The sequence below is a fragment of the Charadrius vociferus genome, unplaced genomic scaffold (assembly GCF_000708025.1).
Source record: "Charadrius vociferus isolate BGI_N301 unplaced genomic scaffold, ASM70802v2 scaffold282, whole genome shotgun sequence".
In the NCBI taxonomy this organism is placed as follows: domain Eukaryota; kingdom Metazoa; phylum Chordata; class Aves; order Charadriiformes; family Charadriidae; genus Charadrius; species Charadrius vociferus.
The window spans coordinates 2,169,821-2,189,939 of NW_009647731.1; the positions used below are offsets into that span (position 1 = coordinate 2,169,821).

General features: G+C 43.4%; 1 protein-coding gene across 1 annotated transcript in view; it reads right to left on the minus strand.

The window, feature by feature from the left end:
- SH3PXD2A (SH3 and PX domains 2A) overlaps nucleotides 1-20,119 on the minus strand; it is a 215,512-nt gene that overhangs the window by 25,431 nt on the left and 169,962 nt on the right. Inside the window, 1 exon segment of the mRNA XM_009881540.1 lies at nucleotides 4,620-4,733. Within this exon segment, the coding sequence (XP_009879842.1) occupies nucleotides 4,620-4,733 (114 nt within the window).

The following is a 20,119-nucleotide window of genomic DNA, read 5'->3' on the forward strand; positions in this document are numbered from 1 at the left end:
TTGTGACATAAAATGAATATTTTAATATTTAAAGCCACTAGCCATCATATTTAAGCTACTAGCCATCATATTTGAGAAATCGTGGCGGTCTGGTGAGGTTCCTGCTGGCTGGAAAAGGGGAAACATAACCCCTATTTTCAAAAAAGGAAATAAGGAAGACACGGGGAACTACAGGCCAGTCAGTCTCACCTCTGTGCCTGGCAAGATCATGGAGCAGATTCTCCTGGAAACTCTGCTAAGGGACATAGAAAATGAGGTGATTGGTGACAGCCAGCATGGCTTCACCAACGGCAAGTCATGCCTGACAAATTTGGCAGACTTCTACAAAGGGGTTACAGTGGCAGCGGACAAAGGAAGAGCAACTGATGTCATCTACCTGGACTCGTGCAAAGCATTTGACACTGTCCCACACGATATCCTGGTCTCTAAATTGGAGAGGCACGGATTTGGCAAATGGACCACTCAGTGGATAAAGAACTGGCTGGACAGTCGCATTCAAAGAGTTGTGGTTAACAGCTCGATGTCCAAGTTGAGACTAGTGACAAGCGGCACTCCTCAGGGGTCGGTACTGGGACCTGTACTGTTCAACACCTGTCGCGAACATGGACAGTGGCGTCGAGTGCACCTTCAGCAAGCTTGCTGATGATACTAAGCTGTTTGGCGAGGTAGACACGCTGGAGGGAGGGATGCCATCCAGAGGGACCTGGACAGGCTGGAGAGGTGGGCCCAAGCCAACCTCATGAAGTTCAACAAGGGACAAAGGTCCTATATCTGGGTCAGGGCAATCCCAAGCACAAATACAGGCTCAGGGGGAATGGCTGGAGAGTAGCCCTGAGGAGAAGGACCTGGGTGTGCTGATTGACAAGAAGCTCAACACGAGCCAGCAATGTGCGATTGCAGCCTAGAAGGCCAACTGTATCCTGGGCTGCATCAGAAGTGTGGTCAGCAGGTCAAAGGAGGTGATTCTGCCCCTGTACTCCACTGTCATTGGACCCCACCTGGAGTACTGCATCCAGCTCTGGAGCCCCCAGCATAAGAAGGACATGGACCTGTTGGAGCGCGTCCAGAGAAGGGCCACGAGGATGATCAGAGGGCTGGAGCCCCTCTCCTATGAGGAGAGGCTGAGAGAGTTGGGGCTGTTCAGCCTGGAGAAGAGAAGGCTCCAGGGAGAACTTATTGCAGCCTTCCAGTAACTAAAGGGGCACCTACTGGAGAAGTGGGGAAGGACTTTTTACTAGGGCATGTAGTGACAGGACGAGGGAGAATGGCTTCAAACTGGAAGAGGGCAGGTTTAGATTAAACATTAGGAAGAAACTTTTCACTTTAAGGATGGTAAGGCACTGGAACAGGTTGTCCAGAGAAGCTGCTGAGGCCCCATCCCTGGAGGTGTTTAAGGCCAGGCTGGATGTGGCCTTGGGCAACCTGGTCTAGCGAGAGGTGTCCCTGCCTATGGCAGGGGGGTTGGAACTAGATGATCTTTAACATCTCTTCCAACCTAAACCATTCTATGATTCTATAAGGGGAGGTATGGTAAATGGTGTTGAACAGACACAATGCCTAATTTGTGGTACTCTGTACTTCCCCTTTGATCCCATATAGGTCAAAGAAGCACTGCAAGTTTTCAGAGGAGCTGGATTTCAAATTTATAGATCACTGGTTTTGGCTAATGAAAATCAGTGATCCTCTTGGAAGCCCATGGTGGCACAGAAGATGAGCTGTCCTCACTCCTTACTGCCAGTGTTTTTCTTACCAATTGGTTTAACCCGGTGGCTTTCTTCAAATTAACAGGACATTAGACTGCCAGTTAAACATACACTACACAAGAAGCAACACAAGACACCTCACCAGACATACAGATTATAGCAGAGAAAGAAGCTAAAGCAAAAGTCACAGTAAGGCTGCTTGCATTAGGAAGTTTCTACACAAGAAGGGAGGAAATTAAAGATGTTGAACATAAAGGCTTGCAGGAAGGAGGGGTGTGGAAGGGGGAGAAATTTGCTTCAGATGTCACCACAGAGCAGCTACCCACAGCTCCTTGCTGGCACTGGGATTTTGGAGGATTCAGCCATCCAGGAGCAGCCCTTGAACACAGTGGGTCACAGAGATCCACTACACCATTTCCTCCTCACAACAGATTACTATACCCAGTGAGTGCCCTTTCATGTCACAATGATACTTTTGTACAAGGCAGGGTTTTTTTCTCCTCAACAATACCAAATTTTGCCATTCAATCCCAGACTTGGACTTGGTTGGTCATGCCACAGTTAGTCACCAGAAAGAATATTTATCAACAAGTGTCTAAACCTTTCCAGAGACCATTTTAAGATGTTTACTTTAACAGCTCCTGTGGCTGTGAATGTTTCTTTAGATTGCTTTCTGAATGTTTTCCAAGCCTTGTAAGATGGTGTTGGTCTAAACACAGGCGCAGGTCTCAGTCGACTGTCTACCCTCATCCTGACAAAGATGTTGTGCAGGCTCAAATGCAGGGAGGAAACACTTTTGTCTTTCTCAGGGAACAGACTATTTAAACAGACACATGGAAATATTACTGCTATGTAGAGGCAACATTATTAGTAAGTTGCATTCAGCACCTCCTTATCTTTACAAGGGCCTGCCACAGCAGAGCAGACCTCTGGGTCTGCCTGGCTTGTGGACTTGTTCCAGGCCCACTGCAAATGGAGAGCCAAGAGGCTGATACATAAGGCTCCCTACATTGGAGTTTTCACCCTTTCAAAGTAGGCAGAGTACAGATTGTGCAGTTGCAGGAAGTCATCATCTCCAGAAATCATTCTGAAACTTGTATGAACTCTAAATCCACTTAAAGTGCCTTCCTCTAGGTTATATTGGAGCCCTTTTCTCCTGCCTACTGATAGAGTGTTGGCAAGTTTTCTGTGTTAAGTGGGTTCACTTTTGTACACTTTTCTTTAAGACAGTGAATCTGAGTTGTTCTTTCCTCTCTTAAGGAATAACTATTAGGAGGAGAATAGCCCAAATAAAGAAGAAGGGGGGGAGGAGGAACAAAGAACAAAAGAAGTCTCAGCTCATGTGGTTAATAGCATAAAACAAAGTTACTGAAAAGCAAGCAAAAGCTGGAGCACATCAAAGCAGCTGCAGAGGTAACGCAATTAGATTTGTCACTGTGATAGAACTGAACAGAAAGGGAAGAAGAGTCTCAGGTTTCAGCATATCTGGAATTGGAGTAAGGCAGGGAGCACGACTGCTGACCATAGCTGAGGAGAGCAGCGTAATGGATTAAAGGAGACTGAGAGGAAAGAGATAAGGAACATTTGATGGATTTTCCATTACCCAGGAAAGACTGCTGTGTGGCAACAGCCCTGTGCAGAGTGCACTTCAGAGGGCAACATGAAAGGCAGAGGAGAGCTTGAAATGAAAGCAGTTTAAGCAATAAGGCTGTCAAGCATGCACCATATTTAAGAGTCAGGAAAAGGGAGGAAGCTATAGACCAACAGACAAGGCATTCTTCAACTCTTTCAGAAAAGAGCAGTAAGTTTTTGGGTTTTACTAACAGGGAAACTTTACTAACAGATGCAAAGCTGTTGCATCATACCAGACTGGTTCCAGGCCTACCAGTCTACAGCCAGTCTGTCTCTAAACCCTAAGTGACCCAGGATATGGGTAGCTTTGAGCAGGGAAAAATGAGTTACAGAGCCAAAGATTCCAATAAGCCACAGACATCACTCCTGGGGCCCAGCACAAAGTTATGTTTTGCCTGTGTGCTATCTTAATGGGTAGATGGTCACCCCAACACATCTAAGCCTCCTGCCCGTGCTAAGGAAAGGTCAGCTGAGTTTCCACATACGTTTTACATAAGTGTCACGTCAAGAGCACCTAGAAATTTAGCAAGAGATTCATTCGAATGGAGCAAATCATAATAAAAGTGTCCTTTGTACACAGTTGCTACATGAGAAGTCCATTAAGATGTGGTTAGTCTTTCATAATGGAACAGAGGAACATGTGAGGTTGTACTATTCCATTTCTGGAACCTGAATTAAGCATCTTTAGCCAAAAAACAGCACAGCTAAATACATATACATGACAAATGGCTTCTCAGTTTTAATAGAATGAGACCACACCAAATAAAATTACCTTTCCATAAAATCACAGACCACAGCAAACAGTGGTGAAACTAGTTTCAAGGATTGATTAAAAAAATTGTAATGAGAAGCAACCATTAAAGTTAAATCTCACTCCTTTTAATGGCCTGTAGCTCTAACAAGCATCTTCTTCCAATTAAAAGCTCTCACTTGCATAATTTCTGCAAACAAGCCATGCAAGTTCTCTTCTTCCATGGACATGAGAGTCCAAGACCTCTACCCCAACATACTCCTTGGACTTGCACATAAGCTTTTTAAGGGTATTAAAATGAGTGTCATTTCAGCTTCTGAACCTTTTGTCACACTGAACTGCCCAAGCTGGTCACAAAGGGATTACAGGCATGGTAACTTCAATTTCTTCACTGATAGAAGATAGGAGAAAAGTTTATTGCACTGGATTAACACCCACAGGTGCCAGCAAGAGTTGTCAAAGTTTTCCTACAGGGGTGGAGCATAAAGCAAGTGAATATCACTTTCCCCTCAATAACAAAAAGCTTCTCATACCTTCCCCAAGTTTGGATGTGTTGATGTCAGAGTCATCTCTGGTTCCATTTTGGGATTCCAGGTATGTAGCAGGAACCCAGCCCTGCTCCTCTGCTGTGCTTACAAACCACCAGCCTACAAAAAGAAGTAAAAGAAGTTGCTCAGTCAACATTAAGAGGAACAAGAATAGCATGATGCTACTGAAAGGCAGCACCGAGTCAGCAGCTTTGGTGCAGGTTTGAGTTATTCTGCAGCCTCCTAGAAGGGGCTTAGTCTTATCATACCATTTCTATCAGATAATCTCACAACGGTAAATGAGTGTGCAGGCAGGCTTCATGTAAAAAAGGCTGCAATGGAGCAAACATCAGTTTATCTTAAGAAATTTGAAGTTTATCCATGACAACTCTGATCCGAGTTCTCCAATTCAGTTTCTCAAAGCAAGTCCTGCAAACTGTACATGTACAATCAAAACACTTTGTATGTGTATATATGTATATGTGAACATATGGGAAATAGCACAAATATTGGACAAATAATGACTTCTGTAGTGCCTCATGTTAACAGATGGAAATAGGCAAGACTTTAGTGGAAGGGCACAGGTTTCAGAACAGGATACAAAACAATAAGCACCTTCTAGAGTACTTGTCACTACAGACAGTGTTTAACAAACATGACCTGAATTCAGTGCCCTGGGAAGCTAGAAAGTACTGCTCAGAACAGAAATAAGAGACAAAAGCTAACCGAAATGTGACTTCAGGCCATAAGCACCAGTTCTTTGTCTTCCCACCTGAAGATCCACGTTTCTACCACTATCTACAAAAAATGTTAAGTATTCCCTGACTATAGATATAAAACCCTTAGGTCTCATCCATGGATGGATGAATAAACATTACAGATGAGCCATCTTCAGGTTAAATGCATCTCAACCATAAGTATCCTTGCCTCTTTTCTTGCTTGGGTCCATTGATTTATTAAGTCTTCCACTGGTTTTGATGTAGACTCGCTCACCCAAGAGCTTGCTACTCAGATATGAGCACAACTAGAATCTGCTCCATTCAGCTAAGGTCAGGGTTAAGATACAGGACAATAAAAAGCCAAGCAGGTAAACCATTTCTGTTTTCTACAATCTCCTGGTCTCCCTAAAAAATGCAAGTTGCTTTGTCAGGACAGTGCAAACTATTGTTCAACACCAGTCTTTCAGCCTCCCCAAAGGGAGTTGAGAAAATAGCTACTTGTGTACGTGCACCTCAAAACAGTTTACAGACGTTAATGGCTGTCATAAACCCAACAAATTTCACAGGAGACTCCCAAATGTGCCTGTGATGAGCAAAGGCGGGGATGAGCCAACTTAGTCTGTAAACAGATGGGGCACAAAAACTAGTTAGTTTATGGTGGAGCAAAGCCGCGAATTGTATGACGGCCACAGAGGCCTCCCACCGCCGGGAGGCCGCAGCCCTGGGCCCAGGAACGGGAAGGCAGGCTTTGCTGGGCTCTGCCACCATGCAACATGCAACTTTCTTTAAAGAAAAAAGAAAAAAAGAAAAGAAAAAGAAATCAGCAGAAACAATGTTCAAGTGTTCATGCTAAGTCACCCAAGTACATTTCAAATCCTGTCACGGAAGATTTTACCAGAGAACAGTAGTTACAAACCCTTGTCTTCCCCCCTGGGGCCTGTGGCTGGGAGACAATGTGCCCCAAGCAACAAACCCCTCACTCGCCACTGCACAGCTGCTAGGTAGCTCTATTTATTTACTCTCAAGACTCAGACAAGGCTTTCCATTTTCTGGCCCAGCAGAAGTTTGGAAACTTCGCTTCACAAGGCTCATGGTTGGAAAGTTTAAATTTAGTTATTCCCCCTCAGCAGGAGGTGGATTCTCCTGCCACGAAGCCCACAGCAGTGAACACGCAGGATCTGCCAGACCGTTTCAAAAACACATCTTCATGGTTGTTCCTTCTTTTACTAGTAACGTATCAACATGGGTAGCAAACACGGTTTAACATACACTTATAATTAGGCACAAAATGTCAGAAGCTGGCGTTCAGCTGATACCAATTAGACTGGAATAGTTTATGTAAACTCTTCCTCAGAAAGAAATTAAACACAATTGCACAAAAGGACTTGCCTACACTTAAAAACGTCTGCTTGGGCCAAATACAAACCATGGTAAAGCTGTCCTTGGAGGGCCGGGCAGCACAGCCTTGATGCTGATCCAGTGCTAGCCCATTCTGCAACACGGTTCCTCTGGTTTGGCTCACTGAGGTGCATCGTGGCCTTAGAGCCGAGTTTTAAGGTCTTGTGTTTGGGGCCATAGGGTAGCTGAGCCTCCATCCATCTAAACAGGGCTCCCTGCTAAAAGGCAACCTGGGCATGCAAACACATGCCTCCCCCGTATCACTATGCCTCCCCTACTGCCATTCCCAGCTCCTGAAAGGCCTTGGCACAGAAACCTCATGACTCCACTGATCTTACGAACAGGCTCCCATGTACCCATTGGAGGTCAAGTCACATTTGAGGTAGGTTACCATCAAGTAACTCAATCAAATCCATTGTAACATGCAGACAGAACATGCAGCAGTCTAAGTGAGGTTTTAAGCTGCTTTGATTCTTCAAGCCAGCACTAAGATTAAGGCTCCTAATTGCCACAGAGCTCATGAAAGGTATCATTTATTTCTAAAGATTTCCTTTATAAACTACGTGCAAGAGTAAAGCATAAACAAGAAACCTCTGCAACTACTGAGAAAGCAGCAGCATCTGCCTAGGTTCAGAGAAAACCAGCCCCTGCTCTGAAAATCTCTTTTCCCATTTCAGCTTGCTTCTTAGCTGGACAAAAAAAAAAAAAAAAAAAAATCGAAAAAAAAAAAAAAAAAAAAAAAAAAAAAAAAAAAAAAAAAAGGCTTTAGTGAAGCTCATTGGAATAGCATACCCACAGAAAAAAGTATGTTTTACTTAAACAGCCTGAACAACTGAGAAGCCTGAGAAACTTCCAGCAGCACCCCCCAGCAGCAGAGAAGTCAAAAACGGATGCTCACAAGCAAGATGTGCAAGGTCTTTGAGCGGCTGAGCAGACACTGCAAAGGCAGCTCACTCCTTACGAGGTGAAAATCTGAATTATGATGGCATATCTAAGCCATAACCCTACAGAAAGGAAATTACAGCACAGTGCAAGAATTGACAAATTCTTAGCAGAAAATGGCTGAAGCACAGACGAGTTCCATGACAGTCCATGCACGACAGCCATAAACTGCAGAACTCAGCTGATTAAGTCGTACTTGCTCTGCACCATCCTCTCATTAGAAGAAGTATTAGGGTAGTTGCCATTTGGTCCCACCAACCCTTTCCCTTCAACTCCCAGATTCTTGGGGGTTCATGGTTTGCAGACAAATTAGCCAGATTTGCCTTTGTTTGCAGAAAGTCAAGGCTATAATGGCACAAACTATCTCTTGTCCCCTCCCCTGCTATCTTTCCCAACCCAGAGCATCACAGAAACGTTGTTAGAAAACTTGCTTTTGAAACACAGAACAAAACATTGCATTTATTTTGAGTTCTTCCTCTATGCTGGAGTTGAGCTCGACTTCACAATTCATTATTAAAACCATTCTGCAGCAACATCTGCAGGGAATTACGTAAAGTTATCTCTGTGCACTGCCAAGCCAGTCTGAGGTTCGCTATTGCACTCACACCATCTGTAAAAATTAGGCAGTGCTTTACAGCTTGAGTTAACCCTTACAGATGCCCCTATCTCTCAGCCATCAAAACACAACTCTAAAGCTGATGAGGCATGGACATCTAGGCTGAGACTCATCAGCCCTCATCCCTGATGAAGATTCAAAGGGAGTTTGAGCCCCACAGAAGGCACACAAGGAGTTGTAGCCACTGCACCCAGACCAAGCTCAGCTCAAGCTTTGCTGCTCCAAATCCTGCCTAACTAATCCACTAATCCAAGACTATTAATTTTTAAGGTAGGAGTGCAATTTTTTCCACACAGGTTGAGCCTTTGTTTGGCGTCTGTCAGCATCCCTAGCTGCAATAGCCAAGATGTCTCTACGTTCACAGAGTCCATCTAGGCTCTGGTAACTCTCCAGTGTTTTCAGCATGAAGCTACAATACTTACTGAAATGAAAGGTTCCACTCACCATACATACATACACACGGCAAGATGATGACTGCAAAGTAGATTGGTCACACTGGAGAGTGAATAAATGACAAAAGTACTTTGGTTCTAAAAATCATGTTTGGTTTTTTTTTTTTTTTTTTTTTTTTTTAATTGTATACCCAGTTCTCTCCCCAAAAGGTTTTAAAAGAAGCACACGAATTAAGCAAGTGTTATCCACAACCCACACCATGAGAAACTACCGGAACACAGTTAAAGGCCCTTTTATGCAAGTTTTACTTATGTTTACATGCATCCTCACCCATCCATGCTCCAATATTGTCCCTTTCTCCACACCAACAGGAAGATTAGCTATCGCTGTTGAAGTCTGCCTGATCATAAGGTACTACAGACCACTTTTTCTTTAAAAAGACCCTGTAATTGCTAGATCATGCTGAACATTGGTTTCTAATTCTCCCCTCAGCTATTAATTTCTCTGTAGACTTTGATTGTCAGTTTATGAGCTTAACTAAAGTAAACAAGAAGGATAGCAACACTGTACAAGGGAATGGGAACCTCTCCTGCCTGAGTGGACTACACATTCTTCTAAACAAATACTTAAATAACACTCCACCTCTCAAGAGTCTTGGAAAAATCCCACTCAAGCAGCAGTCTGGTACGTTTTACACGTGTGTGCTCTTTGGGCTTCAGAGAGCTGCTCCCTTTTAAGTCCTTCTGCCTTGGAACTCTCTTTTGAGGTTTTTTTTGATCCAATAATTCAAATTGTCCTACTAAGCAATACTAGATGTGATCAGGTCACTTCCAGACCTGGCACACAGACCTTTTCATGCTAACAACTGATTACTTTCCTTTAGAGATGTGATCTGCTTCATTAAAAAACAACTAAGGTAAGAGTATTGCTGTGCAGATGAAGGTACTTGCTTTTTTTCACCTCTCTAGAGCTCTTCCCACACAGTACATGTATATTTGATACACACAGGGAAGTCAGTTGTAATTGCCTTGGACAGACCTCCAAAGAATATGCAGAAGCAGAAAATAAAAGCACTACAAGTAGCATTTTGCAAGAAGGATTTTCTGCAGTAAGCATATTCTCACACCCACTTCCTAAAAATTGACTACAGTGTCCATATGCTGTTAGACACTATCACTGTGCATGCTGGCTCTGCTCTCTGGAAAAGGCTCCTTCAGTCCCACACACTTGGCAAAGGCACGGAAAGCACTGAATTTGTATGAAGGCCAGTGTCTTGTTTCTGAGCATTTTGTCCTCACAATTCACAGAAGCAGCACCTTTCTTTCAAAAAATGGAGATATATGCAAGATGTCTTCCTAGTATGGAGCTGACTGTAGTTTGGGGTACAGAAGTCTGTGCGTGAGTCACTGCACAGCAGACCAATGCTGTCATCTCAGGATGAATTATTAAAGTTGGTGAAATATTAAAGGCAGCTTTCATCTTTAAACACATAATGTTTCCCAGCTTGTATGCACTGCAGACTTCACTGCAGCCACCACTCAACCGCGAAGCAATGTTTGTCTCATTTTAAAGGTGGAAGTGGGGCTCAAACAAAGACAAGCTTTTGAAGAAAGATGTGCTTGTGGCAGACATCCTACTTGAACACAATTAAGATCCCCAGCACAGGTTCACAGCCCTTTCTGTACCATACCCAAAGCAGACTGGGCTACACATTAGGATTCCAGCTCAACCACGTGTCACGATCCTTCCAGCCAGTTCGTGTCCTAGAGCTACATGCTAGGAGCATGGTTCACATGGGCAACCCCATGTCCCATGGGAACCTCATTTTACAAAGTCTTGCAACCCCAAATGCCTATGCCTGACTGCTCTCACAGTCCAGAGTGAAGGTTGTTTTCTTGCTTGCAACTATTCTGGTTGAACTCTAGGTACCAAGTACTGTTTCAGGGATTCAAGAATAAGAGTCACCACCCCAAGTTACTGCTTAAGTCCAAGACATTTATTAAACTTGCTGATGAAATACCCCAAGAGCCCTACACCACTGTGATGGGGCAGAGTTATTAGCTTTTGTATATGAGATAAAAGAGGAAAAAGGATCGCACACATCCTTTCCTAGTAGGCCAGCATAGGAAATGGGAGCTTCTACATGGGTTACGAAATAGGTTTTCCACTATAGCATTAAAAGTTGAATGATTAATTTATTTAAGAAACATGAGCTTCTCTTATAAAAAAATTAAGATCTGAAGTGTAATAAGCATTTTGCTCCTGATACCAAATATCAGGAACATCTGACAGGACATACATGAGAAACAGCACACGACTGCTACTCAACAGCAGTCACACAGCCACAGACATTCCGCCCTGCAAGCTACCCTCAGTATTTAAACAAGAATAATAGCTTTATTATTTAGTGAAGAGAGAACACATCGAAGAAGGAAGGAAGAGAGGCTGCACTCTCCTGTGCCTTGCTCCAGCATTCAACTAAATGTAGGGACAGGAGTCCCTACAAAAACAAAATAGGAACACAACCTTAAGAGCATCACTTCGGAACCCTGACAACCCAAAACACACGTGCAGTGCCCCTTTCCCTCCATAGGGAGGGTCTGAAAGCTCAGTTGTGTTCTCACCAGAGCACAGGCTGAAGAGCTTTTTGCTTAATTCAGAGATGGAAACACTTGAGAAGTCAGCTTCCTGAGGTAAGGGAGAAGATGGGGAGCAGGAGGTGGAGACTTCTGGAAGGCTGCACTCTGTTCATATCATTTTTTGGCTATTAACAAAACAGCACTTTACCTTATGGAGCTAACAGTTGAAAGAAATGGCTGAGAGCTGAGACCACAGTTTGCTGTCCCTCCATCAATATTTGATAGTAACTGTAGTGCTTGGGACTCAGCAGCAGCACAGGGAATTGCATTCCATGCACTGCTTTAGATGTTACTGAGTTCATGGAAAATAGAAGTGAATCACAGAGTTTGGGTGCTCCAACATATGAGGGAGAATAGACTTCTTTCCTGCAATGACTGGCTATTGAGGTAAGTAGTTGTTTGAAATCCATATGATTATGAATTTGCTATCCTAATCCTTCCAGTCTGTCTCCTTCCTCCACCTCTACTACTAATCTTGTGGTGTCGGTAGATAGACACTTCTCAGATGTGCTCTTAGCATATCCCTTTGCTGCTGTACTCCAGTTCCTATGGCTGCAGAGCTGGCTGGCACAGAGGGGTCACTACATGTGAATGAATATCTCAGTTATTGCTGCCACACAGATTTTTTTTCTGGACCCAAAGCAGCTGACTAGGTGTGTACATAAGTGCTCAATACAGAGTCCCAAAGTGCCTCTCAGATTCTGGCTTAAGCATCTAGCTTGCTTGGATTGGTTTCACATCACACTATATGCATAAACACACACGTATGTATGTGGAAATTCACACCCTGACCTCTGCATTCAAATACATATTACTCTAGTCTTCTACTGGGATTGGAACCATGTTTCCTCGTACTTCTGGAAAAAGTAGAAGTGTTCAGAACATGGGAAAGTTCATGGGAAAAGAGAAAATTGGATAATATACAACTCAGCTTAATACTTTATGGGTTACATCACTAGTAGAGACGATGGATATTCAGCGTATTAGACAACTAGGAAATACCACATTACTGTATTTGTTCAAATCTTATAAGCTAGGAGGTGAAAAACCTTCCAGAGCTGCACATTTGTCAAAATACTTATATATTTATCTCTTATTAGAGTTGTGACTTCATGTGTGTATATGTGTGTGTGTGGAGTTGTTTAAGTAAAGCACACAGTTTATCTTTGGGTTCTGATAATACAAACTGATAGTTACAAACTCCAAGTGCTATATCTGCAGCTATTTGCTATGGCCCGATTGTTACCCAGGGGCTTCCCCTCCCTGTTTAAAAAAAAAAAAAAGGACCTCGGATTTGTGTATTGACACAGCTGGAATGAAGGAATCTGCCAAACACGTTTTCAAGAGTTGGCACATACATCTGCAAAGCCATCATATAATCCAGTACAAAATACACAAGTTGTGTCCTTAAAGCAAGGGAGTAAATGCACTACTCATTAACAGCTACAGAGAAGTCTTGGACACTGCCTGTAAATCCCAGATCAAGTCTCATCACACTCCAGGTCACCAGCTTCCCCTAAAACTTCCCCTAAACCGGGGACCCCAAGACAGAAGCAGATGAAAGCACCACTTGCTAGGCCCACCCGTGGCCAATGCCAAAAGACACACAGCCAACATGCCCAGGGTATTAGCCAACATCCCCAGACCACTGAAATTAGGGGATCCACAAAGCAATGAAGTCAGCTGGTTCTACAGGCCAGTCAGCACCCAAGAAGTTACAAAACAAAAGTTTGCCAAGGCTGAAACATCTTAATGCCTTCTAAAAATAAATTTGAAACAATCTTTCCCTTTCTGCTTTACTTGATTTCAAGAACACCTAACAGTGAAACTGTCTGTGCAATGTGCATTCGACATAACCCAGTGTGTTTATGGCCAGTCTTTGTTCAGTACAGGAAGAAAAGAACCTGAGAGAGGGAGTGCTTTACTCGGAGGAAATATCTCATCAATCACAACAAGGAACAAAGCTATGTTTAGGTGGGCATACTACATCGTGCAAGCAGCCTGGCTGCACCTGCTAGCCTGTAAATGCTGAGTACTGTACAGTAATTGGAGTAAAACAAGGTCCACCCATAGCCCAACAGCTTTAAAGTGGTTACTACTGACTTGCACTAGTATACTGGCCAACATGGTCCTGCCATCCAACCCACAAAAAATTACAGAAAATACCTATTTACTGATCACAGATTTTCCTTTTTTTATCCGATCTGCTTTGAAACAGGATTTCCTGTCTGACCTCAAGTTCTGGTCACACAACATACCAATTTTCACCTTTTCTTGCAATCTTTTTTTCCTCCTGGAAAGTGATATATTTACACACACCCTTTAAAGATGAAGTCTTTGCAATTCCAGTAACCACAAGGCAAGGTAGATTGCTAGAACGCACACAGACTTAACAGCCAGTACAAGAAGTTGTGCATTAAGTCCCCATGGGCAAAAAGCAGCACTGGACAGTATCTTCCTTTCTTTTTCCCTTCTCCCAAAGTTTTCTTTACTGCAGTAGGTTCCAGAAGTTGGCCAGTGAGGATACTGACTGCTGCTAATGTCTTTCAGTACAGCTTCCCTGATCATGGGGCACTTCCCTTCCTCCATGTTCGATTACAGCCCAGAGCCTTTCACCTTCTACTTCCAAAAGGACTTCTGTCTTCTATCTCCTTTAGTGTTTCTACTTGTAGGAAGATGTAGCTCAGAGTAGGAAAGTTAAGCAGTAAATCCATCTCCCATCCTCCTTAAACCCTGTCCCCCCACCTCCTCTCCAGCAACCCATCATATAAAAGATGAAATCTATAGATCCAAGGTTTTAATGAACCTGCCAAAATGATACTGTAGGCACCAAATTTAAATAAATCAGTAATTTACAAGAGCTCCCAACCACTAGTGTGTTTTCTAAGGCATGGATAGGGGACTCCATCACACACCACAAAATATACAGAAATCAGGTGGGCAAACCCAGCCTGTGGCAGCAGAGAAGTAACCAACCACCTTCAGAAAGGCCATGCCAACACAGCCAGCTCCTGCAGCAGATTTTCCAGAACCACAAACAACTGATTACAGTGAAGGCATGCACACAGATGGCTTTCCACCCCACAAGGCATGGGGAGCTCAGACCCAGCAGCCAGAGACTCTCCATTAGTCATTACCAGTTGTGGGGCTGTGTATTTTCTGTGATCAGCCAACAGGGTGCAACAGTCAAGCTCACAAGTAATTTCCTTTACATTCACAGGACTTAATCTTAAAGCAAACACATTTTGTGTCCAAGCTTTCTTTAGCAAAACATGAATAAGCTTTCAAATGGGCCTCATAGTAATCTTGTCCAAAGATTACAAATTACTTCCTAGTGGTTTAAAAAAGTTACAGACCCCCAAACCCAGCTGATAGGAAACAGCCTTCACAGGCAGCAGAGAATAGCCAATATTTATTTCCTGCACAGACTGACAAAAGTCACTTTTGTTTTAATTTCTTGTTCTGAAGTCTGTAGAGAATGTGGTGTCAGTTGCTTACTGGGAAATCCTCAAAACCACGCAGAATCAGGAAAAAGAGACTCTCTGGACTAGGTATGATCCCAGCAGAGTAACGAACAGTACTCCAGGTGCTAGAGTCAAAATCATACAGGAATCCCTTATTTTAGTAAAAAATACATCTGTCACCTCTGAAGCAGACTTTAGTTACCTCAGGACAGAACAGAGCAACACTGGGCAAGAGCTTGAACAAGGAACAAAGGCTAGACTATATCCAGCAGAAGTCATAGGATAAAGCAACCAATGATATTAGTTCAGTCTGAAGCACAGCTGAGTCACTAGATAAAAAACACTGCCTTTTACAAACAGCTCTTAGAGGATCCTTCTGGACCACAATATTTCTGCTCAAGGAACAGAGAACTCGGTTTGCTGGTGCCCAGCACAGTGTGCAGAGCAGCACTGCTCTCCAGCGCTTGGATAACCATCTCACAAATTGCCATTTCCATATCCTGGCTGTTCCTTGAAGCTCTGCCGTCCAAATACAACTTCTGTCCAGCTCTATTTATTAGCTAAATCTGGCAAGATTCTAGCCCAGATGGTATGTTATCACAAATACTGATGTAAGCCAAACCGAATGCTCTGCTCTCCCTCCGACACTGCCTTCATTGCTTTTCTCCTGAGCTCCATTCAAGCTGTGTTTCTGCAGTGACCCCGAGAGCTGAGCCTCAAAGAGCTGCCTGCAAAAGGCTGCAGGAAATGACGGCTTCGGAAATGAGTACCCGAGTGATGAATAGCAGGCTACAAGAGCAGCCAGTGTGTTATCGGCCTGCCACTTAATGAACTACATTGTATTGAAGAAGGACACACATGGGCAAGTAGGATCACTGACACTCCCCATCAGAGATTACAAACCCAGTTCAGTGTTTCCTGAAGCCTTTTTCCAGGACTCTCTAAAATTTAGGAACTTAGACTTGTTACTGTATTTCATTCACCAGGAAGCTGAACTGGCCCTATTTTGAGCAGATTATGGAAAACTGGAAGAAAAAAAAAAAAAAACAAAAAACGGGTAAAGAAGTTTGCCTTTTATCTTTATCCATCATGAAGAACCCAGACAGCACGAACAGCCTGTACCGGGGAAAACAGAAGGGGACATTCACCTTTAGGAAGGGGGAAAACTGAGCTCATCCATACAGACTTAAAAAAACCAAAAGCAAACAGGAATTACTAGGGTATCTGGTTCCATCAGCTCTAACAAAAAGATGCATCAGCAGCATAAGAAGGTGAATATAGGGCAGCTACTGAGGCAAAAACCTCTGGCAGGATGCCTATTTTTCCCCCTTCAGCAAAAAAGCAGTCCTCTTACGTTACAGAAAATACTCTGTACACAGCCAGGTAACTAAGCATTTGTTTCTACTTATTCTGTTTTAGCTCCTGGATAAGAAGGCTACACACTTTGCTCAAGCATCTTTGCTACATGGTAATATGGATGTAATTTCACTGCAGCTTGCTTGGTTGTCTCATCTGGGATGTTGACTTTAAAGACTGATATTTAGTCTTTGGTGCTCCTTACAGACTGGAAAGGCAGCGTAGACTCAGAGCAGAGAACTGCTCTGCCTGGAGAGGCTAGAAACACCTCCCTGTCTTGCACTATGGGAACATCAATGGCAGCATTGCTATTAACACCTTCTTCATAGAGAAAGGCTGGGTTTGCTGGCGACCTCAGTTGCCAGCCACCTCCAGGAAGGCACCCTTAAGAGTGCATTAAGTCCCAATATTTAAACATTTTCATTTTCTGACTCTCCAAGCTTAATCAAAGAAAGCCAGACCAGGCACTAAGCACAGATTTGCTGGCAATAATCACTGAGGCTGATCTTCTGATGCCAAATAAAGGTTAGCAAAGAGAATTAACGATGTGAGATACAGAAGAGCTGTCAATCTCCACACATTTCACAGAGCTGAGACAAGACAAATATATAATTGTGAGGCTTATTCCTTTCCATTAGGAATAAATCAACCATGAAACAAGGGCAAGAGTAATGCTGTCCTTGGGTGAAAACCTGAGATTTGCAGACCCTCCATTACAAACCCACATGCATTATACAATACAGCACCATTTAAAATAAATAAGCGGCACAGTAAGGGATTACCTAAACCTGTTAGACAGATGATATAGAGGCGTACTGTTTATCTTTTCAACAGGGAGTCACTTAAGCTTACCCTATGAGTGCATGCAAGATTAAACCCTTCCTTCTCCCCAATACAAGGCTACCAGAAGAGGACACACTGGACTGCCTGTAACCACCCCTGACCTGACTCCGCTGCAAGTGCTATACTTTCCATGTACCTCCTTTCTTTGCACAGGCAACTGCGATTCCGCAATCACTTTGATGCTAACATCACAGAATAGCTTGAGCTCCGGAATTTTGTAACCTCGTACTTCTCAGGATCTTGCTCTTGGCAGATTGATGGCCTTTTTTCTTTTTCTTTCTTTCCCCCTCTCCCCCCAAAATGCATTGATTTCCCCTTCTTATTTTGGGAAAGGTCAGTGATGGAGCACAGAGGCTACGCGTTTCACTGCAAGCTAAGAAAGAGGATGGTCCTGCTGCTGGAGAGCTGGCCTAGCTTTGGTGAGTTCTCTGCAAGAGAACTGAGAACCAGATCAATTCTTTTCCTGGGAGGAGTTTTTCCCTCCCCAATTTCCAAGTCTCAATTACTTCCCTTCCCCTCCCCCACCACCCAAATTTGAACAGTGTTCCCTTTGTCTGTCCCTTATGTAGGCTTCCATTCTCTGGAGACAAGGCCTAGATGTCTAGCACAACAGGACCCTGATCTCAGCTGGGCCTTAGGCACTGTCATAAAAAATAAACACAGATCACAGAAGCACAGCTCTTGCGATGTAAAACAACCTGGCTAGTAAATAAGTTTTTGCATAGGTCTGTTAGCTGACATACTAATTATGATGTTGGAATGCTATGGTTTAACAAAAGCTTCTATGGCCTGAAAATTTATTCCAAACATCCTATTTAGTGATTATGCGTACACAGTTGGAAGGGTAAGTTGGAGTTCACTGTGATACCAACTTGAAGTAGATGCAACAGTACACTTCCAGCAAGACCAACTGGACTACTAGCACGCTTTAGAATGACTAATAAATTGAAGTTACCTCGGCAAGCTTCCCTCCCAAGGGCTGCAGACAAGGATTACAGAGTGGGAAGAACCCAACCTGAGTAGAAAGAAAAGTACACACTCCTGCAGCTGCTAAATCCCTACTATGGAAGGAGATTACCTATTGCACTTCAGGGGGATCTACTCCCCACCTTGTTTTGGGCTTTTCAACACCCCCCCCAAGTTCTCAGACTCCAGCTTAGCAAAATATCATGCAATACAGCCTGCAAAACGCAACTAAGACCATGCATTTTCGGGAAGGACAAGCATCACTTCCAAATCCCCTTCTAATTTACAGAGACCCTCAACACCAGGCATGAGAGGAGCCACCTCCAAAGCACACTAGTCCCTTGACGAATTTCTTTGTCATTCTTCTGGCTAGTAAATGACACCTCCTGAAGGTTCAAAACTGCCTCCTGATTGATGTTCCTCAATCCCATGACAAGCTATACCACAGCTCTTTTGTGCTTACAAGCCATATTCGTGGAGATCACACTTTGACTGATCCATTTGTCACCAGTTGCCAATATACGTCAGTGGGGTTGCCTGGTACCAACACATGTAGTGTGGGCTGGGAGCACAAAACAAGCTTTTTGACGTGCTTATTTTGGCAATGGCCACACACTATGCTTGCAGTAGTTCATGTTAATGACTAGTTAGTATTAATTACATAGTATTAACTTGTTAATTTTATTTCAAAAAAGTCTTCCCAATCTGCCCTGCTAATAAACAAGTTCATCCAGATGCCAAACAATAATAGGAATTGGTTTAATAAAATTTGGAAGTCTGCTTTACATGGTGCTAAAATTCAGGGCTTAGTTCTCTGACCTACAAAAGCTTAGATTTGTTGGTCACCTGCCAGCATGTATTATCTCAACTGTCAGCTATGCCCCTACTTGCTAGTCCCCACTTGAAGCTGAAAGAAAATGAAGATTCAAAGGAGATTCAACATCTGGTCTGCCCTCTTGCATCTCACAGGCCATTAATGCCGTATCACTTGGCTCACCAACACTGTCCTAATAACCTTTACCAGACTACTCATTCTGAGGAACACAGCTTTTTTTCTGTAGCCAAAATTACAGTATGGAGGTTATTACAGAGCCAGAGGATACCAGTGACCAATATCTGAGGAATACAGACATCTGACCCGCTTCCCAAGATGCCTGGAGAAGATTTAAGTGACAGAAAGGTGGAAAGATTCAATCTTGCAACATTTGTCTGGTTAGATTTTAATTTTGTTTTCCCAATTTTTCCCTACCTTCCAGTTCCCAGTTACCTTGGCAACACCTTCTAGAAGTCCCAGAAAAACCTCAAAGTGATCCAGAAAAAAATCTCAGATATTTCTGTCAGCCTGTCACATCAGCAAGTGAGGTCAGAGTGACCAAGCTAAAGCCTTGAGCATCACAACCACTAAAATTTCAGAGTATGGTTTGATTTTATGATCTGTTTTCTAGTTTGAACAAAACACAAATCCATATTCTCCTAAAGCCCGAGAATATCTAACCCTATGACAGGGTGTGATCTGCTTCTACTTGTATGCAACAAATGAGGCGTGACAGAGAGGGGATTTCAAGAGCACCTCCCCACTGCAAGAAGCAATTAATCAATTTTGCTCATGTTTGTTTCTTTTAAGCCCTGATCTCTCAGGAGAAGATAATAGTCATTACAGTAACCTGAGAGCTCAGTATGACATTTGACAAATTTGCTGATGTGACTTACAGATGTCAGCATGGCTATGACTTACTTCCAGGAGCCGTCTCTCCCCCTGCTCCTTCTCCCAGGAGATGCAGAAACCGTACCCCCACACCCCTTTTCTTCCTGGGATCTCTTTTGCATAGAAAATAGGATAGGCAAAGCCATTAACCAGTTGACTTTGCTTTCTTATCACTTTTGCCTCTCCATCAGCACGGCAGCCCCCTACAACATGAGAGTCAGAGGAAGCCAAATCTATCCTCAAGCAGAGGCTGTCTCTTCATTTCTGGCCTGTCTTCTGCCCAGAGGTAGCTCTGGTACTTGCCAGCACTGCTTCCCCACCACCACAAGGGAATGAAGTTCCTCATCCTTCATGCTATTTCCACCTCTATTTTCACAATTGTAAAAGAGGTTCACACTGCAGTTTACTTTTTATAAAAACAGGAAACTTTTTTTGACCTGGATTACCTAATTAGGCTATAGTCTC